The sequence below is a fragment of the Eublepharis macularius genome, chromosome 4, assembly GCF_028583425.1.
Source record: "Eublepharis macularius isolate TG4126 chromosome 4, MPM_Emac_v1.0, whole genome shotgun sequence".
NCBI lineage: Eukaryota > Metazoa > Chordata > Lepidosauria > Squamata > Eublepharidae > Eublepharis > Eublepharis macularius.
In genome coordinates, this window is record NC_072793.1 from 168456095 (window position 1) to 168475205 (window position 19111).

At 42.5% G+C, this 19111-nt stretch overlaps 1 protein-coding gene across 1 annotated transcript; it reads left to right on the forward strand.

Moving 5' to 3' along the window:
• The first annotated feature begins 10554 nt into the window (after positions 1–10554).
• Positions 10555–18774, forward strand: LOC129327794 (zinc finger protein OZF-like). The gene is made up of 2 exons (XM_054976549.1): positions 10555–10678; positions 17564–18774. The coding sequence occupies exons 1-2, from the start codon at positions 10555–10557 to the stop codon at positions 18772–18774; spliced, it is 1335 nt and encodes a 444-aa protein (XP_054832524.1).
• Positions 18775–19111: the final 337 nt, after the last annotated feature.

Consider the following 19111-nt stretch of genomic DNA (forward strand, 5'->3'; position numbering starts at 1 on the left):
TTATTTGTAAAAAATTTGCAAGCTGATTTTGATTCTGCATTGTAGAAGAAAAGTAGGGTAAAATACTTAATGTAAAATTAAATAGATAAGGAAGGAGTATAAATCCTCAGAATGTGGCAGGAAGTTCAGCCTCAGCAGAAGCCTAACATCAACATCAAGAAAACCAAAATTAATATAAAACCTTGCTCGAAATGTGTAAAGAGCTTCTTAAATCTAGACTGTAAGATCCTGGCTGCTCTTGTGTCTAAAAGTGTGTTTAAAAAATGGTTCATCTAGTACATTATATTGATAGAGATCAGATAAAATTTCTCTAAGGTTGTCAAGTAGTTGAAATTTTAGATGAGTAAATAATTTGATTAATCTGGTTACAGATCCTAAAGGACCAACTATGTAATATTTTGTCAATGCTGAAAAAGCTAAAGCTATTGATGAGTAGAATGGGACTTCATGAGAGGAGTTATACATTTCTTTGGGTTTGGGGGAGCATTCCAAGAGTGCATTGAAAAATAGTAAACTATATGTTATTTGTCTTAAATTGTAGCCTCTTGAAAATTAAAGGATTTGCCTTTAATAGCCATATGGGAAGTAAGAAAATACTGCTGCTGACTAAGTTGACTGTACAAACAACTTGGGAGGCAGAGAACTGGTGCAGATATAGCATTTAGGAAAAGAAGATCCCTGTTCGTAAGATCTAGCCAAAGTAAATAATGAAGAGAGAAATTTTGAATTACTTCGATTTGATTGCATAAGCAATAGATTCTTTTTTGGTTCCTTTATTTTAATTTCTATGTTTTCTTTGTTTAAATCTGAAGCCATAATCTTAATTTTTTTTTGTAACTGTTGATATGACTTTTCTTTCTGCAGTTCTAGATGTTTGTATCTTATTTTTAAAATAATAAATTAAAAAAAATCAAAAGCAAAAAGCAAAAATTCAGAAATATTTATTATTCCTCAGAGCCAGCCTTATTTTCACTGATTTAAATGATGAGGTATTTATACAGCAATCAGAACCAAGGGATGTGAAAGCATACTGCATTTCTGACATACACTTCTGCGGTATGGCCTTTGAAAGCTTGCTGGAAATCTCTGTCCCGTATCTCCTTTTCCCTCTGCCTGACTGGCAAATTTTTTAAATGTGTTGTTTCTTTAACCAAACTGTTTTTATCTTGTCTTTTCTTGCCATGGACAACAGCGACTCAAAGCAGCTCACAGTCCTAGCCAAAGCTAGATTAAAAAGCTATTTTAAAAAAACTGGGACTGTCTTTCTAAGAACTGAAACATCAAAACAGTAACTAGCTGTCATGTTTTCTGCAAACAAACCTCCATTGACTTGTAATTATAGCAAAGAGTTGTCTAAATAATAATAATAACATTCACTTTATATACTGCCCTTCAGGACTACTTAATACCCGCTCAGAGCAGTTTACAAAGTATGTTATTATCATCTCCATAACAATCACCCTGTGAGGTGGGTGGGGCTGAGAGAGCTCCGAGAAGCTTGACTGACCCAAGGTCACCCGGCCAGCTTCAAGTGGAGGAGTGGGGAATCAAACCTGTTCTCCAGATTAGAGTCCCACAGCTCGTAACCACTACACCAAATGTTGTGGACTGTTCAAGGAACAGGAGCCAAAGAGTTTATCACTAAGGTAGAACCCCTGATTTGGAAGACTTTGCACTCTCTCACAAAAGGATGACTGGCTCTGTGACTGTTATTTTGCTTTTCTAACAGCATGGGCAGCAAGATGACTAATTTCCTGCATTACCTCAGCTATTTTCACTCCTAAAATGGTTGGATTTCTTTGTTTTTTCCTCTGCAAAAGGTTCTGTTGAAAAGGCAAAACTAGTAAAAGACACCCTTGACCTATATTGAGTGTTCTGATCCAATCAAGGTGCTGTTGAATACAATAATCTTGCCTAACAAAAGCAACCTCATAAGTGAATGAAATTACTCCCAAAAGCTGCTCTAGCCCACCCTCCTTGTCCTTTCCTTATCTGGAAAACTCTTCCCGGGAAAACTTCTTCTCTGCCAGGAGTTTTCCCAATTGTCCCCTCCAAACCAGTACGTGGGCTTGCATCTGACTTCACCTGAACTTTCCCCATCCTTCTCTAGCCCCAGAAAATCAGAACATGTATTCCTTTAATTGTCTGACCCCTTCCATCTTTCTAATTGCAGCGTTATAACCCTGCGGGTCTAACCTCACTTGGTGTTGCCCCCCCCTTCCTGTTCCACATGGTGTCCTCTTGAGGTGGATTCCTGAAGCAGTGAGATAACTCAAAACACCAAATGCACACGATGGCCTTTCTAAACAGCCCTGTTCACAAGTAACAGTGAAAGCATTCACAATCTGTGTACACTGTACACTTGATTTTTCTTTAAATTTGCATTGAGTAATTTTCATCTATATCAAAAGCATATACAGCTGAACGTGTGATTCATATTTTGTTAAGTACTAGTCCCTAGTTTCATCTGGAAAGTGAATGCACGTTGGATTTTTCTGACAAAAATAGGTGTAAACACCTGACCCGTGTCTGAAGAAGGGAACTCTACACTCTGAAAATCTTGTTGAGCTCTAAGGTGCCACTGAACTAAAATTCTGCAGGTGTACACAAGTATATGTAGGTTGTACTGCACATGCATTCACTGTAGCTTATGAACAGGGCTAATGAGCAAATATATCACACGAGAGCCAGAAACTCCCTCTGAACAAGACCTGAGATTCATGTTGCACCTGGCCTGAGATTTTGTGCAGCTGTTGGGACTGTGTACAGGTATTTGTGGGCTTTTAAATATTTTGTGCTGAATCATACATAAGATTACTTTGACTGTGACCTTGTAGGTCTGTTCCCTCCCAATAAACTTCCTCTGATTATTCATTATTCTGATTATTCATTGCTGTTTTAAAGATCCCTTAGGAGCCTATGCATCATTTCCCCCTTTAGCTGGATGTTAGAACAGTAGCCTTTGGAACAGGAATGGGAAAGGTGGCAGACATTTTCTATCTTACATATGTTTTCCCCAGAGTGACCCAAGTAGGAAGTGTGCCTCATCTACACAGATGCATGTCTAGTATAGTGTCCTCTACAGCACACACAGTAATACCTGTTCATGTGGTCAAATACTCCTACATAGCAAGAAGTCCCTGCACACAGAAAAGTAAACTGTCAGGAAAAAGGGGTTCTGATCTATTTTAAAATTTGTTTTCATTTCACAAGTGTGAGATCAGTGGTACAGAATATTGGATTTCCTTTAACTATACTTACTGAACTAAAACAATTGCATTTAGAGCTCATCAGGCTAAAGTTTAGTTTCCCAACCTTTCTTTCTATGGGGGAATCCCCAAATTAATTTTTCAAATCCCAAGGAACCCCTGCCTATGAAAACATTTACAAGCCAGAAAAAGTCAGTGGTGGGGAGCAGAGTTCAATGATTCCTAAATTATTGTAAAGGAAATTTATTTGTAAAGAGAGTGTGCGCTTTCTCTCTGAACTCACATAACCTTAATAACCGTGATATTTGGAATTTATTATATATTTCAAAATTATTTATTCCACGATTTCTTGTGAAACCCCTGACAGCGTTCTGTGGAAACACTGGGAGTATGGTAGTGTGTTTCAGAGGCTGCTGCTGAGGCGGCATCCTGGTCAGCAACAAAGGAACAAGTCCACCGGAAGCAAACTGCAATATTCAACAATAAATTTACAGAAAGTGTATTCAAAGTGCAAGTGCTATAAATAGTGATAATTCATACATATTGTAAACTCATACCCATATATTCATTCCATGATCCTCACAGATTTTCCAGGGAAAGCTACATAAACAGACATTGAACAATAGGGCTACAAGTCCATAGATCTTTTTGTAAATTCTTATCCAAGGTATTGTGCAAATACAAACAATCCTGAATCCTTCCGGATCGAATAGGAGCGACACCGTTGGAAATGAAAAGCAAAGTTCCAAACCACGCCCAATCTGGGGCCGGCTTCACGCTGCAGATTTCGTGACACCTTCGTCAGGAGCGTGCCATTCACTCCATCAACGCAGGATTGTGCTGTGTCCTGACTTGATGGAGTGAATGGCACGCTCCTGACGAAGGTGTCACGAAATCTGCAGCGTGAAGCCGGCCCCAGATTGGGCGTGGTTTGGAACTTTGCTTTTCATTTCCAACGGTGTCGCTCCTATTCGATCCGGAAGGATTCAGGATTGTTTGTATTTGCACAATACCTTGGATAAGAATTTACAAAAAGATCTATGGACTTGTAGCCCTATTGTTCAATGTCTGTTTATGTAGCTTTCCCTGGAAAATCTGTGAGGATCATGGAATGAATATATGGGTATGAGTTCACAATATGTATGAATTATCACTATTTATAGCACTTGCACTTTGAATACACTTTCTGTAAGTTTGTTGTTGAATATTGCAGTTTGCTTCCCGTGGACTTGTTCCTTTGTTGCTGACTTGTATCTGTAGGGGAGCAGCCATCTGTTTTTCCCTTTGAGGCGGCATCCTGGGCGAAAACCAGGCAGGTGTGAAAGGATGAAAGAAAGCTGCCCTCAGGGCAGAAGGAAAAGGAAAGAGGGTCTGTGGAACCAGAGCAGAAACGCTTCTGCCCTTGAACGGTTGAAGCGGCCACAGAGCTGCGAGTCCTAGAAGGCAACGGCAAAACATTCCGCTCGCGTGGAGTTTTGAACTTACCGGTTTGGAAGGAGGCTGGTGAAGGTGGCAGTTAAACGGTCTCAACCGAGAGGGGAGCAGCAGAGTGGCTCCTCCAGCGAAAGCGCGATGCCGGAGGCGGTAGGGCGGTCGTGGTAGTTGGGTAGAGGGAGAAGGGGCGTCAGTTTTCCAGAGTTGTCCTGCCCCTATGCAAAGGGAGGTGTGCCCCCCGCCCCTCTCTTTGTCGGGAACCAAGTGGGATTATTCCTCTCGAGCAATCCCGGTTTTGCATATTTATACGAAGAGCCGCAAGAAGTGTTTTTAAAAGCGTACCTCCCCCCCCCCTTTTTGGCCATGTAGCAACCAATTTATGAAGACCCTGGAGGGTTTCCCTAGCAAGGCATGATTTCAGACGTGGTTTGCCATTGCCGGCCTCTGCATAGCAACCCTGGACTTCCTTGGTGTTCTCCAGTCCAAGTACTAATCAGGGCTGACCTTGCTTAGCTTCGCAGATCCGGGTCAGCTCTGCTCCTTTTTGGTTCCCTCCCAACCTCAAATATGTCTAAGGGGAGGTCTTTTGCCAGCCTTCTCCTTTCCCTCCACATGAGATCTCTTGATGAGCATGGTAAACAGAAAGATCATTCCAGCCTGGTTGGGAGATTTTATATAGATCTGCACCAGCACCTCTGTTCTTAATCCTAAATTTTTGCAGAACCAGAGTGAGCTTGGAGGGTTTTCCTCCAACACCCACAGTGTTTTAAACACAAATTTGGTCTGCTATAATTTTGTAGAATTTGGGGCACAATTGTGTTACCGAGTGCAGAGTTAAATTTTCTAGGAACCAAGATGCATTTTTAAATCCCAAATTGCTAGTCTTGTTGCCTCAAAGCTGTTCTTGGAAGTGTGTGGTCAATGTCTGCTAAAATCTCAGACTCCAAATTTGGTAGCTTCATAACAGTTCCAGTGCTGTGAATAATTCATTCCTCCTTCTCCTTGTCCAGTGAAGCCAGAAAATATGCCAATATTAAAAAGAGAAAAAACAAATAATGCAACATAAAATCAGATGTGTACATTTAGTAGAACACACAGATTATCAGCGGTGAGCTCCCATTTTTGTATGTCTGTATGAAACAGCTCCCTGTGCACAGAAAACAAGTGTGTCAAGGAGAAGGCTCAGCTAGGACCTCTTTCCAAACAATAAACAGGTTGCAGTGCTCTTTCATGGGAGTAAGCCCCACTGAATAACATGGGACTTTCTTCTGAGTAGACCTGGTTAAGATTGTTCCCATTGAGATCTACTAATTGATAAAAAGAGAGTGTACATCATAGTCTGATATTCCTGTCATTGCTATAAAAGATTGCAAATGAAGTCCTTCCCTTACGCAATTGGAAGATCTATGCAGTAATAGTGGCAAAGAAACCTTTTTTCTCTGCAGCCATTACACAAGCTGGTTCACAATCATCATTCTAGTTGTTTAAAGTATCAACATCTTCTGACTCCTAAATCTGAACCTTTACTGAGTCAAGAACAGACAATTAGCTGTGACACTTTTGCAAAGTTTCTTGCTGATAAAATAGAAATAAGATGCTCTGATTTTGATACTGGCTGTAATATAGACAAGGCGGAAGGAATGCTTTATTACACCATTTGATCTGCTTATGGACCATTTTGATTCAGTGTCGATGGTGGGAATTGACAGTATCCTGGCATCTGTGAAGGCCACCACTTGTGCGCTTGATCCTTCCCTGTCTTGGCTTCTAAAATCACATGACCAGCTAAATGAGTCCTTAGTGTCTATAATAAATCAGTCACTAACGCAAGGCACCTTCCTTGGTCACTCAAAGAGGTGGTTATCCACTCACTACTTAGAAAATCATACCTCGACAAAAAAGATGTGACCACTGGCCAGTTATTGCTCCGTTTCTAATCTGCCCTTTCTAGGCAAAGTGATTATGAGAGCAGACACCATCCCAGGCACGCTACCCTCAATGCTTTGATACATGGGCTGGGAAAGCAACCCACAAAAGTCCCCCTCCTGGCTGTGCAGAGAGACTCCTGGCGCTGGGCATTCCTTGCAACCAACATACCTCCTTCCTCTTCACTTTAGAGCCTTGCTCTGCTCCCTCTTGTCAGCAGACAGCCCCAAATTTCTCACGCCAGCTGCAGCACTTCCTTGCAGCAAATTGCAGAAATGGCATGGGATTTCTCCAGGGAAACTGCAGTCCCTGTCACTCACAGCCCTTTTCTTTCTCTCTTCTGTGAGGTAAATCGTCTGCCAAGTCCCCTCCCCCGCTGAGGCACCAACACCAAGAATTTGCACACACGACTATTTAAAAAGGTGAAAGGCACCCACTACTGACAAAATGATGCTGTGAGTGTACATATCTGCACTAATCTAAAACCCCTAACTTACAGGTTTATGCCCTGTGGCCACAGAAAACTCCATGGTAAGGGTACCTCTGGATCCAAAAATAGTTCTATTTGGCAAAGGAATGTGTAAGGAGAGAGGAGCATGATATCTGCCGCTACACAAGATGACCAGGACTCAATAAGTCAATTGTTAAAAACTCACCATACATAACCTATACACCATTACAATGCCAAAAATAACTCAAAAAAGAGGACACCCAGCAAAAAAGAGAAAGCCCCAAAAACTAACACTTCGGTTACTCCAAGAACGTCATTTGAGGAGTAACCGCCAATACTATGAGAAGGACATTAATAAACAGAAGCATGCAGAAAAAATGTGTTCATACAGAGCCAACAGCAGAAAGATCATTGTGGATATCAGCAGTTTGATACTACATACCAGCAGTGCAGCTGGAGCACACAATATGCCTTTTTATCTGCAAAGACCAAAAGCACTCCAAAAGGCAGACACAGGAAACACAACACAAGAGGCAAAAAGGGGTAAGAGTATGTCTGTCCGTTTGAGGTTGTATGGTTTCTGAGCTGTTTGGGGTGTTTCTGTCTGAAAATGGCCTAGCTTTGGGGGGAGGGCTTTAGGAACACATGGTCCAGCTGGGAGAGTGAGTCAGCTGCCTGTGACTGTCTTAACTCCGGGAGTGGCACTGCACCTCACGGCTGTAAAGCAGAGTGCAGGCACACAGGTTTCCTGGGAGATTGCATCCTAGACTTTGCGTCCAGCGCTTTTGAACAGGGCTTCTAACAGGGGAGTTGAGCTTGGGAGTTAAGTGAGGGAGGTTGATAGGGAGTAGGGGAGAACCCCTCTAGTCTAAGTTCCCTGAGGAAGGCCATACAAGCTCCTCATCAACAGAAGGGTGGTGAGTAGCACAGCAAATCTGCACAGATTCAGGTAAGCACCCCATTTCAATCTGAAAACGCCTGTAAAAAAACTGCCAGTTACGAAGGTAGAAAGCCAGCAGGGCATTGGGACTATCCAGTGTTTTGCAGGGAGTGCTCCATGTATGATTATCTGTCCACTGGGCAGAAATTGTGGCTGTGTGCTAAACGCATGGAGCTCTTGGCTCTCAGGGAAGAGGTCCATTCCCTTGAGGCCAGGGTTGTTGATCTGGAGAAGCTGAGGGACAGAAAGAGGCCTGTGGATGAGACCTTCAGGTCCCTACCAGAACAGTCCCCCTCTTGTGCTGACAGCTCTTCTGCTGTGGAGACTGAAAATCTCAAGCTTGGAGGGCATCAGGCTGAGAGGGAAGCTTGTTTCCAAATGACCCTTTCCTTGAGTGATAGACCAATATCCTCCCGTACTGAGGATAACCCTTTGGGGTTGTGGGGAGGTGGCCTTTTAGTAGTGGGTGATTAGACTATTAGGAATATAAAGAGGGTGGTCTGTGACAGGTGTTTGGACCACATGGTGTCTTACCTGGCTTGTGTGAAGGTTGCAGCCATCACATGCTGTCTAGATAGGGTTGCACTGTCAATTTGTGGTCCTGTGGGGGCAGAAATATGGGGTAGAAATCTTTAAATTAAATCAATAAGTTGATAGTGCTGGGGAGGAGTCAGTTGTCGGGGTACATGTTGCCACCAATGACACTGGGAATTGTAGTCATGTGATCCGTGAGGAAAAAGTTAGGTTATTAGGCACAAATTTAAAGAGCAGGACCTCAAAGGTAACATCCTCAGAATTGCTACTATCCTGCCATTTATTTGTTTGTTTAAAGTCCGCCTTACTCACTGAGAATCATGGCAGGTTATACAGTATAAGTCAATACCATCAACAGCTGGCATATCCAACAAACAATACAATGGATTACAAACATTTGAAAACAAGCATAGAACCAAATAGATACGAAACACTGCAGAAAAAGCATAAGTAATTTGACATGAACATATTAAATGATCTCGAAGCTCTCAGTAGGAGCATATCTACACCAACAGATCGTACCCAGTAGTATAGTTTACAGATCCTGCCCCTTTACCAGGACATCTGTCTGATCCATTGCTTATTGTATACGACTAGGACAGGTCCTATTATGAATTAAAAATGGGATAAACAGCAGGAAGTAGAGTAAGAATAAATGGACAGTTCTTGCAATGGAGGGAAGTAAGCAGTGGGGTCCCATAACAATTGGTATTGGGCCCCGGTTTATTTAATTTGTTCATAAATGATTTGGAGCTGGGAACAAACAGTGTAGTGGTCAGGTTTGCAGATGACACACAATTATTCAGTATGGTTAAAACTAAGGCCAATTATGAAGAGATCCTGGAGGAGCTCCACAAATTTGGTTAACATGAATATTGTATTCATGGAAATACCAATAGCTATTAATGGAGATAATTTGCCAAATCCACCTTGCTTGGTTTTTGCCAAAACATGCTGATCTCTGCAAATGATCATCCATACACATGGAAAGTTCCTCTTAATAAGGTGACAAACTCTAGATGTTTCCCTCTATTTTAGGAAACATCGGCTTAATCTTCTGTGGCATTGGGCAATCTTTTTAATCGTTCACACCTATGGTAACATCTGAAGTCCAACCTTCCAAGTCAAACTCCAGTCATCCTGGCTCATTTTATCCAAATTGTTCTAGTATTTTTATAAATCAAGTACCTTTCCCTGGGTTTATTTCATGAGCAACGGATGCCATTGAAATAATACACATTTCTCTGTTTCTCTGCCATTTAGATAATACACGTTTCTGATCAAGCAATTCAGTGTCAGATTCTGATTCTCAGATTCGGTGTCTTGTTCTGATTGATCATCATTTTTTTCAAAAGACGTTAAAAGCTTAATTCCTCTCACACTATCTTTCTGTCTGCAGGGATTTTAAAAAAATTCATATAGCAATATTCCACCATGGGTAAAAGACGTTAAAAGCTTAATTCCTCTCACACTATCTTTCTGTCTGCAGGGATTTAAAAAAAATTCATATAGCAATATTCCACCATGGGTAAAAGACGTTAAAAGCTTAATTCCTTTCACACTATCTTTCTGTCTGCAGGGGTTTAAAAAAAAATTCATGTAGCAATATTCTGCCATGGGTAAACCTGGCTGCGATCTAAAAAAGGCACAGCCCAAACACAGATTTATTAAAGGACTGAGATCTTAATGCACTTGAAAGTGCAATTCATTGGACCATCTTTTTCTCCTTTTGCAGGCAGACGACCAAGATCAGAGAGGAGGCAGAAACCGGGCCTTTTTTGCACAGGAGTGGAAACAGCGCCAGCTCAGGTGTGGGAGGAGGGTCATTTGGGAGATGTGCAGAGGGGGGCACTTTGAGAGGAATCTTTTTTTTTTTGCTTCTGGGTTTGCATGCAGCCTCTTTGAAAGGATGGAGGCTCCCTGGAGGCTTTCTCCCGAACCCTGTGCACCCTGCACAGAAAAAGCACATTTCCTTTGAGACTGGGAGCAGAGGGAAGGTGCTAATTGGACCCTGCCTGTGATGATTAATAAAGAAGGAAATCTCTATCTTCTTACAGGAAATGGTGATGTTCCAGGACGTGGCTGTGTTTTTCACCTTGGAAGAATGGGCGTTGCTTGTTACAGGCCAGAGAGCTCTCTATTGGGAAGTCATGCTGGAGAATTATGAGCTGGTGGCTTCTCTGGGTAAGGACTCCTTTTTCCTTTAGCTGATTGTTGTTCCAAGTACAAAATAACATTGGTGGTGGTGTTTATTAGCGCTCTGTAGAGATGTCAATAGGAAAGTACCCTATACATACCTGTGAGGGTTTCTTCTGTCTTGGCAGGATTTTAAGGTCTGTTTGCAAAGGGTGGCTACATGCGAAAATAAGGCTAGAAGGCAAAAAAAAGCCTGGGGTTTCAGGGTACTTGTACTTTGAGTGGCACTTTTGAGTGTTCATAGCACATCATACTTCTTACCACCACAATGATCTCTTCAATAGAGAAGGGGAACTCGCCTGAGAGAATACTGGCTTGGCTGAGGTTCCTGAGTGAGTAGGTGGGAGCCAAATTTTTTTTTTTCAAATGCAGCTTTGCCTGTTGTGATTGGCAGCCACTCGCCAAGGCTTCCAGCTGAGGCCTTTCTTTGTTTTCTGAAAAGCCAGAGGGTAAATTCAGGGCTCTTATATTTGTGCTTATACTTACTGCTTTTTCAGTTCCAGACCACTGTTTCAACTGTGCCTGTAGATGGCTTCTTTCTGCAAATGTATGAGAAAACAGGGTTGCAATTACCTGTAACTGTTATTCAACAAGTGTTTTCTATGGGACTGGCTGCTCGGAAAGGATTCTACTGTTTTAAGAGACTTTGAGGGGCTGTTCCTCCTCTTGGAGCTTGCACTGTACTGTTTTCCAACCCAAGCAGGCACGTGCTTCAAAAGTACAGTGCTCACCCTCCCTTAGTTCTCCTGAGATGCCATGAGTCCCTGTGTCTGAACTAGATACAGAGAGCTCATAGTAGAGCAGGAGGAATGGAGTGTGTGCCTGCACTTGATGAACAACGGTTATAGTTAAGTGCGACCCTGTTTTCATCTTCATTCTTCTGTGTAGTCCTACACCAGAGTTCAGCAAGCTACACACCATGGAAGCAGGATGATGCTCTCAGTGTAAAGAGTGAAGAACAGCTTGCCCTACTGCAGAAGAACACCTCAAACAAATGTTGCCAAAGAAGCTTGACCCATCGTGGAATGTTTGAACATTAAGTGAACAAGGCCACTGAACTTGTTGACAACAAAGCTTAATTGCAGTCACAGCTTACCTAGATATAGTTTGTGTGGAAGATGCTTTGGCCTTGTTAGGACCCAAATAACAGAGTTGTACATCCTTGTGAAAAGAGCTGGTTCTTTCCAAATGAAACAGTAGAGCTCCCCTGACATTTAGTGGATGTAATGCCCTTTCTGCTACAGAAGTTGGAGTGGGGAAGAAAACAGGCAAAACAGTGTCTTCAGATAGGTGACATTTAGATACAATCTTACGTAGGTAAGAATTGTAAACTTGGTCTGAAGACCACCCTTTCAGTGGGCAGCTTGAGAAAAGGAGGCTCCATCCCCAAAGCTGTCAGTTCGTTCACTCTCATAATGGAGGTGACTTTTACTAGAAGGGTGACTTTGGCTATCTGCTCTCTAGCAACGTTATAAAAGTCTCGAACAGTTTCAACATTAGTTGTGACAACACAAGTGACAGTGACCATTGTGGGACAATGGAGATCCTTGATGGGTGAAGATTCAACATTCCTTTTAGAAACATCTTAGAGAAATGGTGAGAAAGGAGGGGTTTGCCCTTGGTTAAGGAATAAGATGGCAAAATTGCAGCCATATGCACTTTCAAGGATGATGTAGCAAGCCCTAATGATTGTCGGGATAGAAAGTATTAGAAAACCACTGGTAAAGGGCAGTTAACAGGGCAGTGGGCCCTTTGAGTTAGCCCAGATAGCAAACCTCCTCCATTTACACCTGTAAGAGAACTAATGGATGGCTTCTGGGTATTTAAACCTTATCAAAAAACCCTAGCCCTGTGACAGAATCAGCTACACTGTAAGGCGCACCCTGGCCAAGTCATGATGTAGCACCCAAATGCTGTGTAACAGGTCTGGGGCGTGAGGGAAGTGTCTTTGGCCAAATTCAGGAGCTGTTGAAGCCATGGTTGTTGGGGTCAAAAGGGGGCTAAGAGCATGCAGGTGGTGGTCTCTGTCTGAATTTTGCCCATCACCCTATTGAAGAGGGAAAGGGGCTGGAAGGGGCTGATAAAGGCTGCCTTCCAAAGTATCTGGAATACATCTATGGAGTGCTTATCACATTCTGTTTGGGAACAAAATGTAGGCTTTTTGGCATTGTCTCTAGTGGCAAAGAGATCTGTATCTGGGAACTCCCATTGAATAAACACTTGGTGGATGTAATGCTCTCCAACTGACCTTTTGTGGTTTGAACATCCTAGCCTGCCGAGTAGGTCTGCCTTTGAATGTATGGAACCAGCTATATGAATGGTCTATAATGTAATCCCATGCTGGGTAGCCCGTTCCCATACATATATTGCCTCTGTACAATGGACCTTGGAGGCAGTGCCCCCTTGTTTGTTTAAGCAGAACATAGTAGTAATATTGTTGGTTTGAACTTGGACAGTACTTTTGGAGGCCACTGCGTAAGATAGAGCATGGAGTTCCAGAACATTAATATGTACGGATCTTTAAACCAACAGTCAAATGCCATGCACGGACACATCATTACAGTAAGCAGTCCACCCCTCTTGCGAGACATCTGTGGTGAAATAACCTCAGGTGAAGAATACTAAAAAGAACTCCCCTTAGAATGTTACTGTCATCTGATCACCCCTCAAAAGTGCAACTTTTCTGGGAAATGGTTCATAAAGTTATTCAGGGAACTTGAAACATTAATCTTAGGATAAAGCCAGATGGTTTTTTTATTTCATTGAAATTGTTCCAGTTATTCATAGGAATATTTACTGATAGTGGCAAGAATTATATTCACTAGGCTTTGGAAGACACATATACATTCTAATCAGAAAGAGATTTACAACAGAAAGAAAGAGATTTACAACAAGCATTTTTGGGACTACAGTACCCACCAAATGAAGTGAAGAAACAAATCAACAGAGCCAGACTAGTACCCAGAAACAGCCTACTCCAGGACAAACCTAAAGGAACTAACAACAGAACACCACTGGTTGTCACCTATAGTTCCCAGCTCAAACCCATCCAACGTATCATCAGTGAGCTACAACCCATCCTGGAAAATGATACCTCTCTCTCAGAAGCCCTGGGTGGAAGACCTTTCCTTGCCTATAGACAGCCCCCCAATCTTAAACGACTTCTCACTTACAATCATGAATCGGCCAGCAGAATCACCAGCACAGGTACCAGGCCCTGCAACAGACCCAGATGCCAGCTCTGCCCCTATATCTACCCAGGGAATACAATTACAGGACCCAATGGCATCAACTACACTGTCTCTGGCTCTTACAGCTGCTCATCCTCCAATCTGATATATGCCCTCATGTGCCAACAATGTCCTTCTGCTCTGTACATTGGACAAACCAGCCAACCTCTACGCAAAAGAATAAATGGACACAAATCTGACATTAGAAATGGAAACGTCCAGAAACCAGTGGGAGAACACTTCAGTCTACCAGGACATTCCATCAAAGACTTAAAGGTCACTGTAGTTCAACAGAAACCTTTCAAAAACAAAATCCAACGGGAGGCTGCTGAACTGGAATTCATATGCAAATTTGACTCTGTCAAGCTGGGACTGAATAGGGACTATGAATGGTTTGCACATTACCACAGGTAACAGATTTCCTTTACAGAGGTGGGGTCTGGGGGAGCTCAGTGGCACCTGGTGTGGGCTTTCGGGAACCACAGATCTCTTTGTCAGATGCATCTGGCAGGGAGAGCTGTGGTTGTCGAAGGCCCATAGTGCATTGGAATTGGATGGTCTAGCTGTTTGGCTGCTACAAACGAACAGGGCAAACTCCTTTGAAGCCAACTGATACACACACCAAAAGGAGATGTTTACATATACTAGCAAAGGAATGTTTTGATTGCTCCCTCCCCCTCCCCCCCTAATTGCCGCCTCTCTTCTCTCTCCTGCTCTTCTGTATTTGGCCAGTCTCTGTATCAGGCATCTGACGAAGAGAACTTGATTCTCGAAAGCTTATGCTACAATAAAATTGGTTAGTCTTAAAGGTGCTACTGGACTCTTAATCAGAAAGAATGACTGTTAAAAATTTATGATACTTTGTGAATATTAAAATTAACTATGCTGCAACATTTTGGGAATATAAGGTATGAAAAAGAAAGTGGTTAATTAAATTTAGTAGCAGAGTAATGCATAAAACAGTGTTGTCTATTAGTTAGAAATTAATGTATGTCAGCTGGCTTTCAAACGGAATATTGTTTTGTATAATTGTAATTTATGTAATATTACAGTGTATTATGTATGATTTTCAAAAAAAAAGGGAAATTTCAAAAAATTGTGTCACTGAAACTTAATGGCATAGAGAACTAAAACCCATGTTTAGTCAAAGTGCAGGGAAGATATCTGTGTAATGTAGAGCATTGTTAAACAACAGAAGATTCAGGTGCGCTGTATTCCTGCTATCAACCTCTAAAATGTTATGCACCTTTTTGTGGAACTACAGGTTTTTTGTCTGTGTTTACAAAAGTACAGGATTTTTCAGAATAATCATACAAAAAGTGGCAGCAAACCTAAATTTTCTTCGCAGGAAGCTTAGCACTAAATCCATATTAAATTGCTTACTGCCAACCTATTCTTTATAATGTGGCCTGTGCCCATCTGTTCTATAAGATGTAAAACGTTCCCATTCAGTGTTTCCAAACCATACTTTATAAGCCCTTCCATGGGCACCTGGTGAGCTGCTGTGTGAAACAGTATGCTGGATTAGATGGACAGCTGGTCTGACCCAGCATAGGCTACTCTTCTGTTCCTTTGTTGTGAACCCCGTAAGTCAGGTTGGGCACTGACTGCCAGCAAGCAGGATTTACTCTATGGCAAAGGTAGACAGGAACTGGACAATGTAGTATCTATAAAGATAAATCAGGCTCCTCCCCTGGCCCCAAACATTATTCCTTGCAAGTTTTAGTAGTAAATGCTAGTTAAATGTTATACAATCAGCCCATTCTTTGTTGCATGGCCTATGACTTCTCTGTGAGTCAAAAGGAGTCCACTGCTGTATTGACAAATGTATTGTCATGCTGGGCTGCTTCCTCTGAGGGCAAATGATGCTTCTGTGTCTGCCCTGAGCAAACAGTCTAAACAGACCTGATGCAGGCATGGCACAGAAGGGCGCCCATCTGTCATGTGTCCCTGGCCCCCATCAACAGGCAGGATGGGCAGCCCATCCCCGCCCCAATCTGGTTGCAGCCCGGTGGGAATGGGCCAGCAGAAGGCCTGCCGCTGGCCCACCTGTTGCAAGGAGGCCATGAGACTGCCGGGCCTGTGAGGGCGGGGCGGCCAGAGTAGCACTGGCATCCTGGCCTCGCCAGGCAGGGGGCGGGGCCAAACCAGCCACACCCTGCAGAATTTCCAGCAGCTCCAGAGAATCATCCATCAGGTGGGAGAGACAGCAATGGAGTGTGCAGAACTGCAAGACGGTCTACTCAGAAAGATCCAGACAGGCCCCAGGAGCTTCACAGAAGTATCCGTCAGGTGCCAGAGGTTGGGAGATCCTGCGGTGGGGGGAGGTGGAGCGTGGTGGGAGAGGGCTGCAGAGTCAACAGCTGAACCACTACACCATGTGGAATTGCCAGCTCCACGTTGTGAGATTCCTGGAGATTTTCAGAGTTGACATTGGGGAGGGCAGGGTTTGGGATTGTCCATGGACCACAGCATGGCAAGTTAATTCCCAGTTCTGACAAAGTCTTCACCAAAAACATTGTATATAAAGAAATCTTTCAACATTGATGACTGATTGTTCTGTTTCATAATTAAAAAAAAATTCCAGCAACAGCTTTCTAGAGCCCGTTGTATTTTTTCCACAATGGGCTTTGTTTCTAGTACATGCATATTCTCTGTGGAGGCCCTCACCTTAGGGAACAACCTGAAGAAGGCAGGAAAACTCCCACTCTCACAGCTTCCGCAAACTGGAAAACCAAATTATTCAGGAAGGCTTTTTTACACAGGTAATAAGGCTGTGCAATAAGGAAATGGTTCAGAGAGATTCATTGGTAAAGGGACAGGGACTGTGGATTCTACTACTATGTACTGTCAGTTGTAAGTATGTTCCTACTGAGAAGTTTCTACGTTGTTTAGCATGTCATGTCAAATTGTTTATTTTTTGTTTCAGCATCGTATCAGTTGCGTATTGGATTTCTGCTTGTTTTCAAATTTCTGCAATCTATACCCAATTGTATTGTCTACTTGAATGCCCCAGCCATTGATTGTGTTGAATTACACTGTGTAATCCACCTTGAATCTTAGTGAGGAAGGCAGGCTATAAATACCTTTAATAATAATAATCATGAGCTTTGGACTCTCGGTGGAGCAGGACTCCAGACAGGAAGGGGGCAAGCCCAGAGCAGCAATAAATGTATCGACATACTGGGCTGCTTCCTCCGAGGGTAAATGATGCTTTTGTGTGTGTGCACTGAGAGAGAGACTGAGCGATCCAAAGAGGCCTGATGCAGACAATGTGTAGAGTTGTCAGCCTCAAGTAGAGTGGATGAGGAATCATACAGAGACAGGACAGAGACTCTGTGAATGGATGACTTAACAGTGCCATCCCAAAAAGATTTGCACTCTTCTATACCCATTTACTTTGCTTCTTATGCCACTTTTGGGCTCATAGGAGCTATTAATTATTTTTTCATAGCATGTCAGTAGTTCTATCATTATAGTCTGTGAATCATTGCTTATAGCTAGATAATATCTGTCTCTGTAAGGATTTGCTTCCTCTTTATTTTTTGGAAGTAAGTAATTATTTAAAAAATGGTTAAAATTTTCTCTTCTGCTTTATTTTGTTCCTTCTGCTCTTCTTGGGTTTATCATATTATTCCTGCAGATGATGTTTGGGAGCACAAGATTGAGGCAGAACCATCAAAAGTGTCGTTGGAAGGAGCTGACCTGAGGAATCCAAGTAGACCAAATATGCAGGAGGGAAAATGGACACAGAAGCAGGAGGATCCGTTGCAAGGCTATCAAAATAGTGAAAGCAAAATTCAATGGGAAACTTTTAAAGGGACAAATGATAAATGTGGGGAAGGATTTGCTCTTATTGGACAACAAAGAATCCAAAGAGAGACTCATTATAAATGTCTGGAATGTGGGAAGTGCTTCTTTCGGAGATCATGCCTTGACCGACATCAAAGAATACACACAGGGGAGAAACCACACAGTTGCCCAGATTGTGACAAGAGCTTTGGTCATAAATCGAGTCTTATTCAGCATCTAAGAATCCACACGGGAGAGAAGCCATATCATTGCTTAGAGTGTGGAAAGAGGTTCGGTCAGAGTGCATATCTTATTCAACATCAAAGAATTCACACAGGGGAGAAGCCATACAGCTGCTCAGGCTGCAGTAAGAGCTTCTCTGATAAATCAAGCCTCATTCAACATCTAAGAATACACACAGGAGAGAAACCATTCAAATGCATGGAGTGTGGGAAAAGCTTTAGACAGAGCAGCTACCTTAGTCGACATCAAAGGATTCACACAGGAGAGAAACCACATAGCTGCTTGGACTGTGGCAAGACTTTCTCTGTTAAATCAAGCCTTGTTCAACATCTAAGAATTCACAGTGGAGAGAAACCACATAGCTGCTCGGACTGTGGCAAGACTTTCTCTGTTAAATCAAGCCTTGTTCAACATCTAAGAATTCACACTGGAGAGAAACCACATGGTTGCTCCGAGTGTGACAAGAGTTTCTCCCGTAAATCAAGCCTTATTCAGCATCTACGAATCCACACAGGGCAGAAACCATATAAATGCTTTGAGTGTGGAAGGAGCTTCAGCCAGAGGATATGCCTTAGTAAGCATCAAAGGATCCACACAGGGGAGAAACCATGTAGCTGCTCAGAATGTGGCAAGAGCTTCTCCCACAAATCAAGCCTTATTCAGCATTTAAGAATTCACACAGGAGAAAAACCATTTAGTTGTTTTGAATGTGGCAAGAGCTTTAGACTGAGAGGACACTTTACTCGACATCAAAGGATCCATCTCAGACGCAAAGCCTTGATAAACATCAAAAGTCTGCACAGAGCTGAAACTGAATAAATGCTTGGAATGTGAAAAAAGCTTCACTCAGAGCACACTGCTTAGCTGACATTAGAATATTCATTCAATAGAGGGATGGCAGACTTGTTAACATTGGTAGGAAAACACCCTTTCTAATTGAAGCTGACCTCCACTTCCAAGTGGTATTTCAAGTAACAGGGTCTGTTTTGTGTTTGTGCCACAGCTTTGGAACTGCTTCCACAATGAGAAGTATACAACTTCAGCTGGAAATTGTGGGTTTCTCTATGCCATGCAATGGATGGAAAGAGGAGGCTGTAGTTGAGGGACCCTTGGTCTGGTCTAACATGGCTACTCTTAATGTTCTTAAAATTTTTAT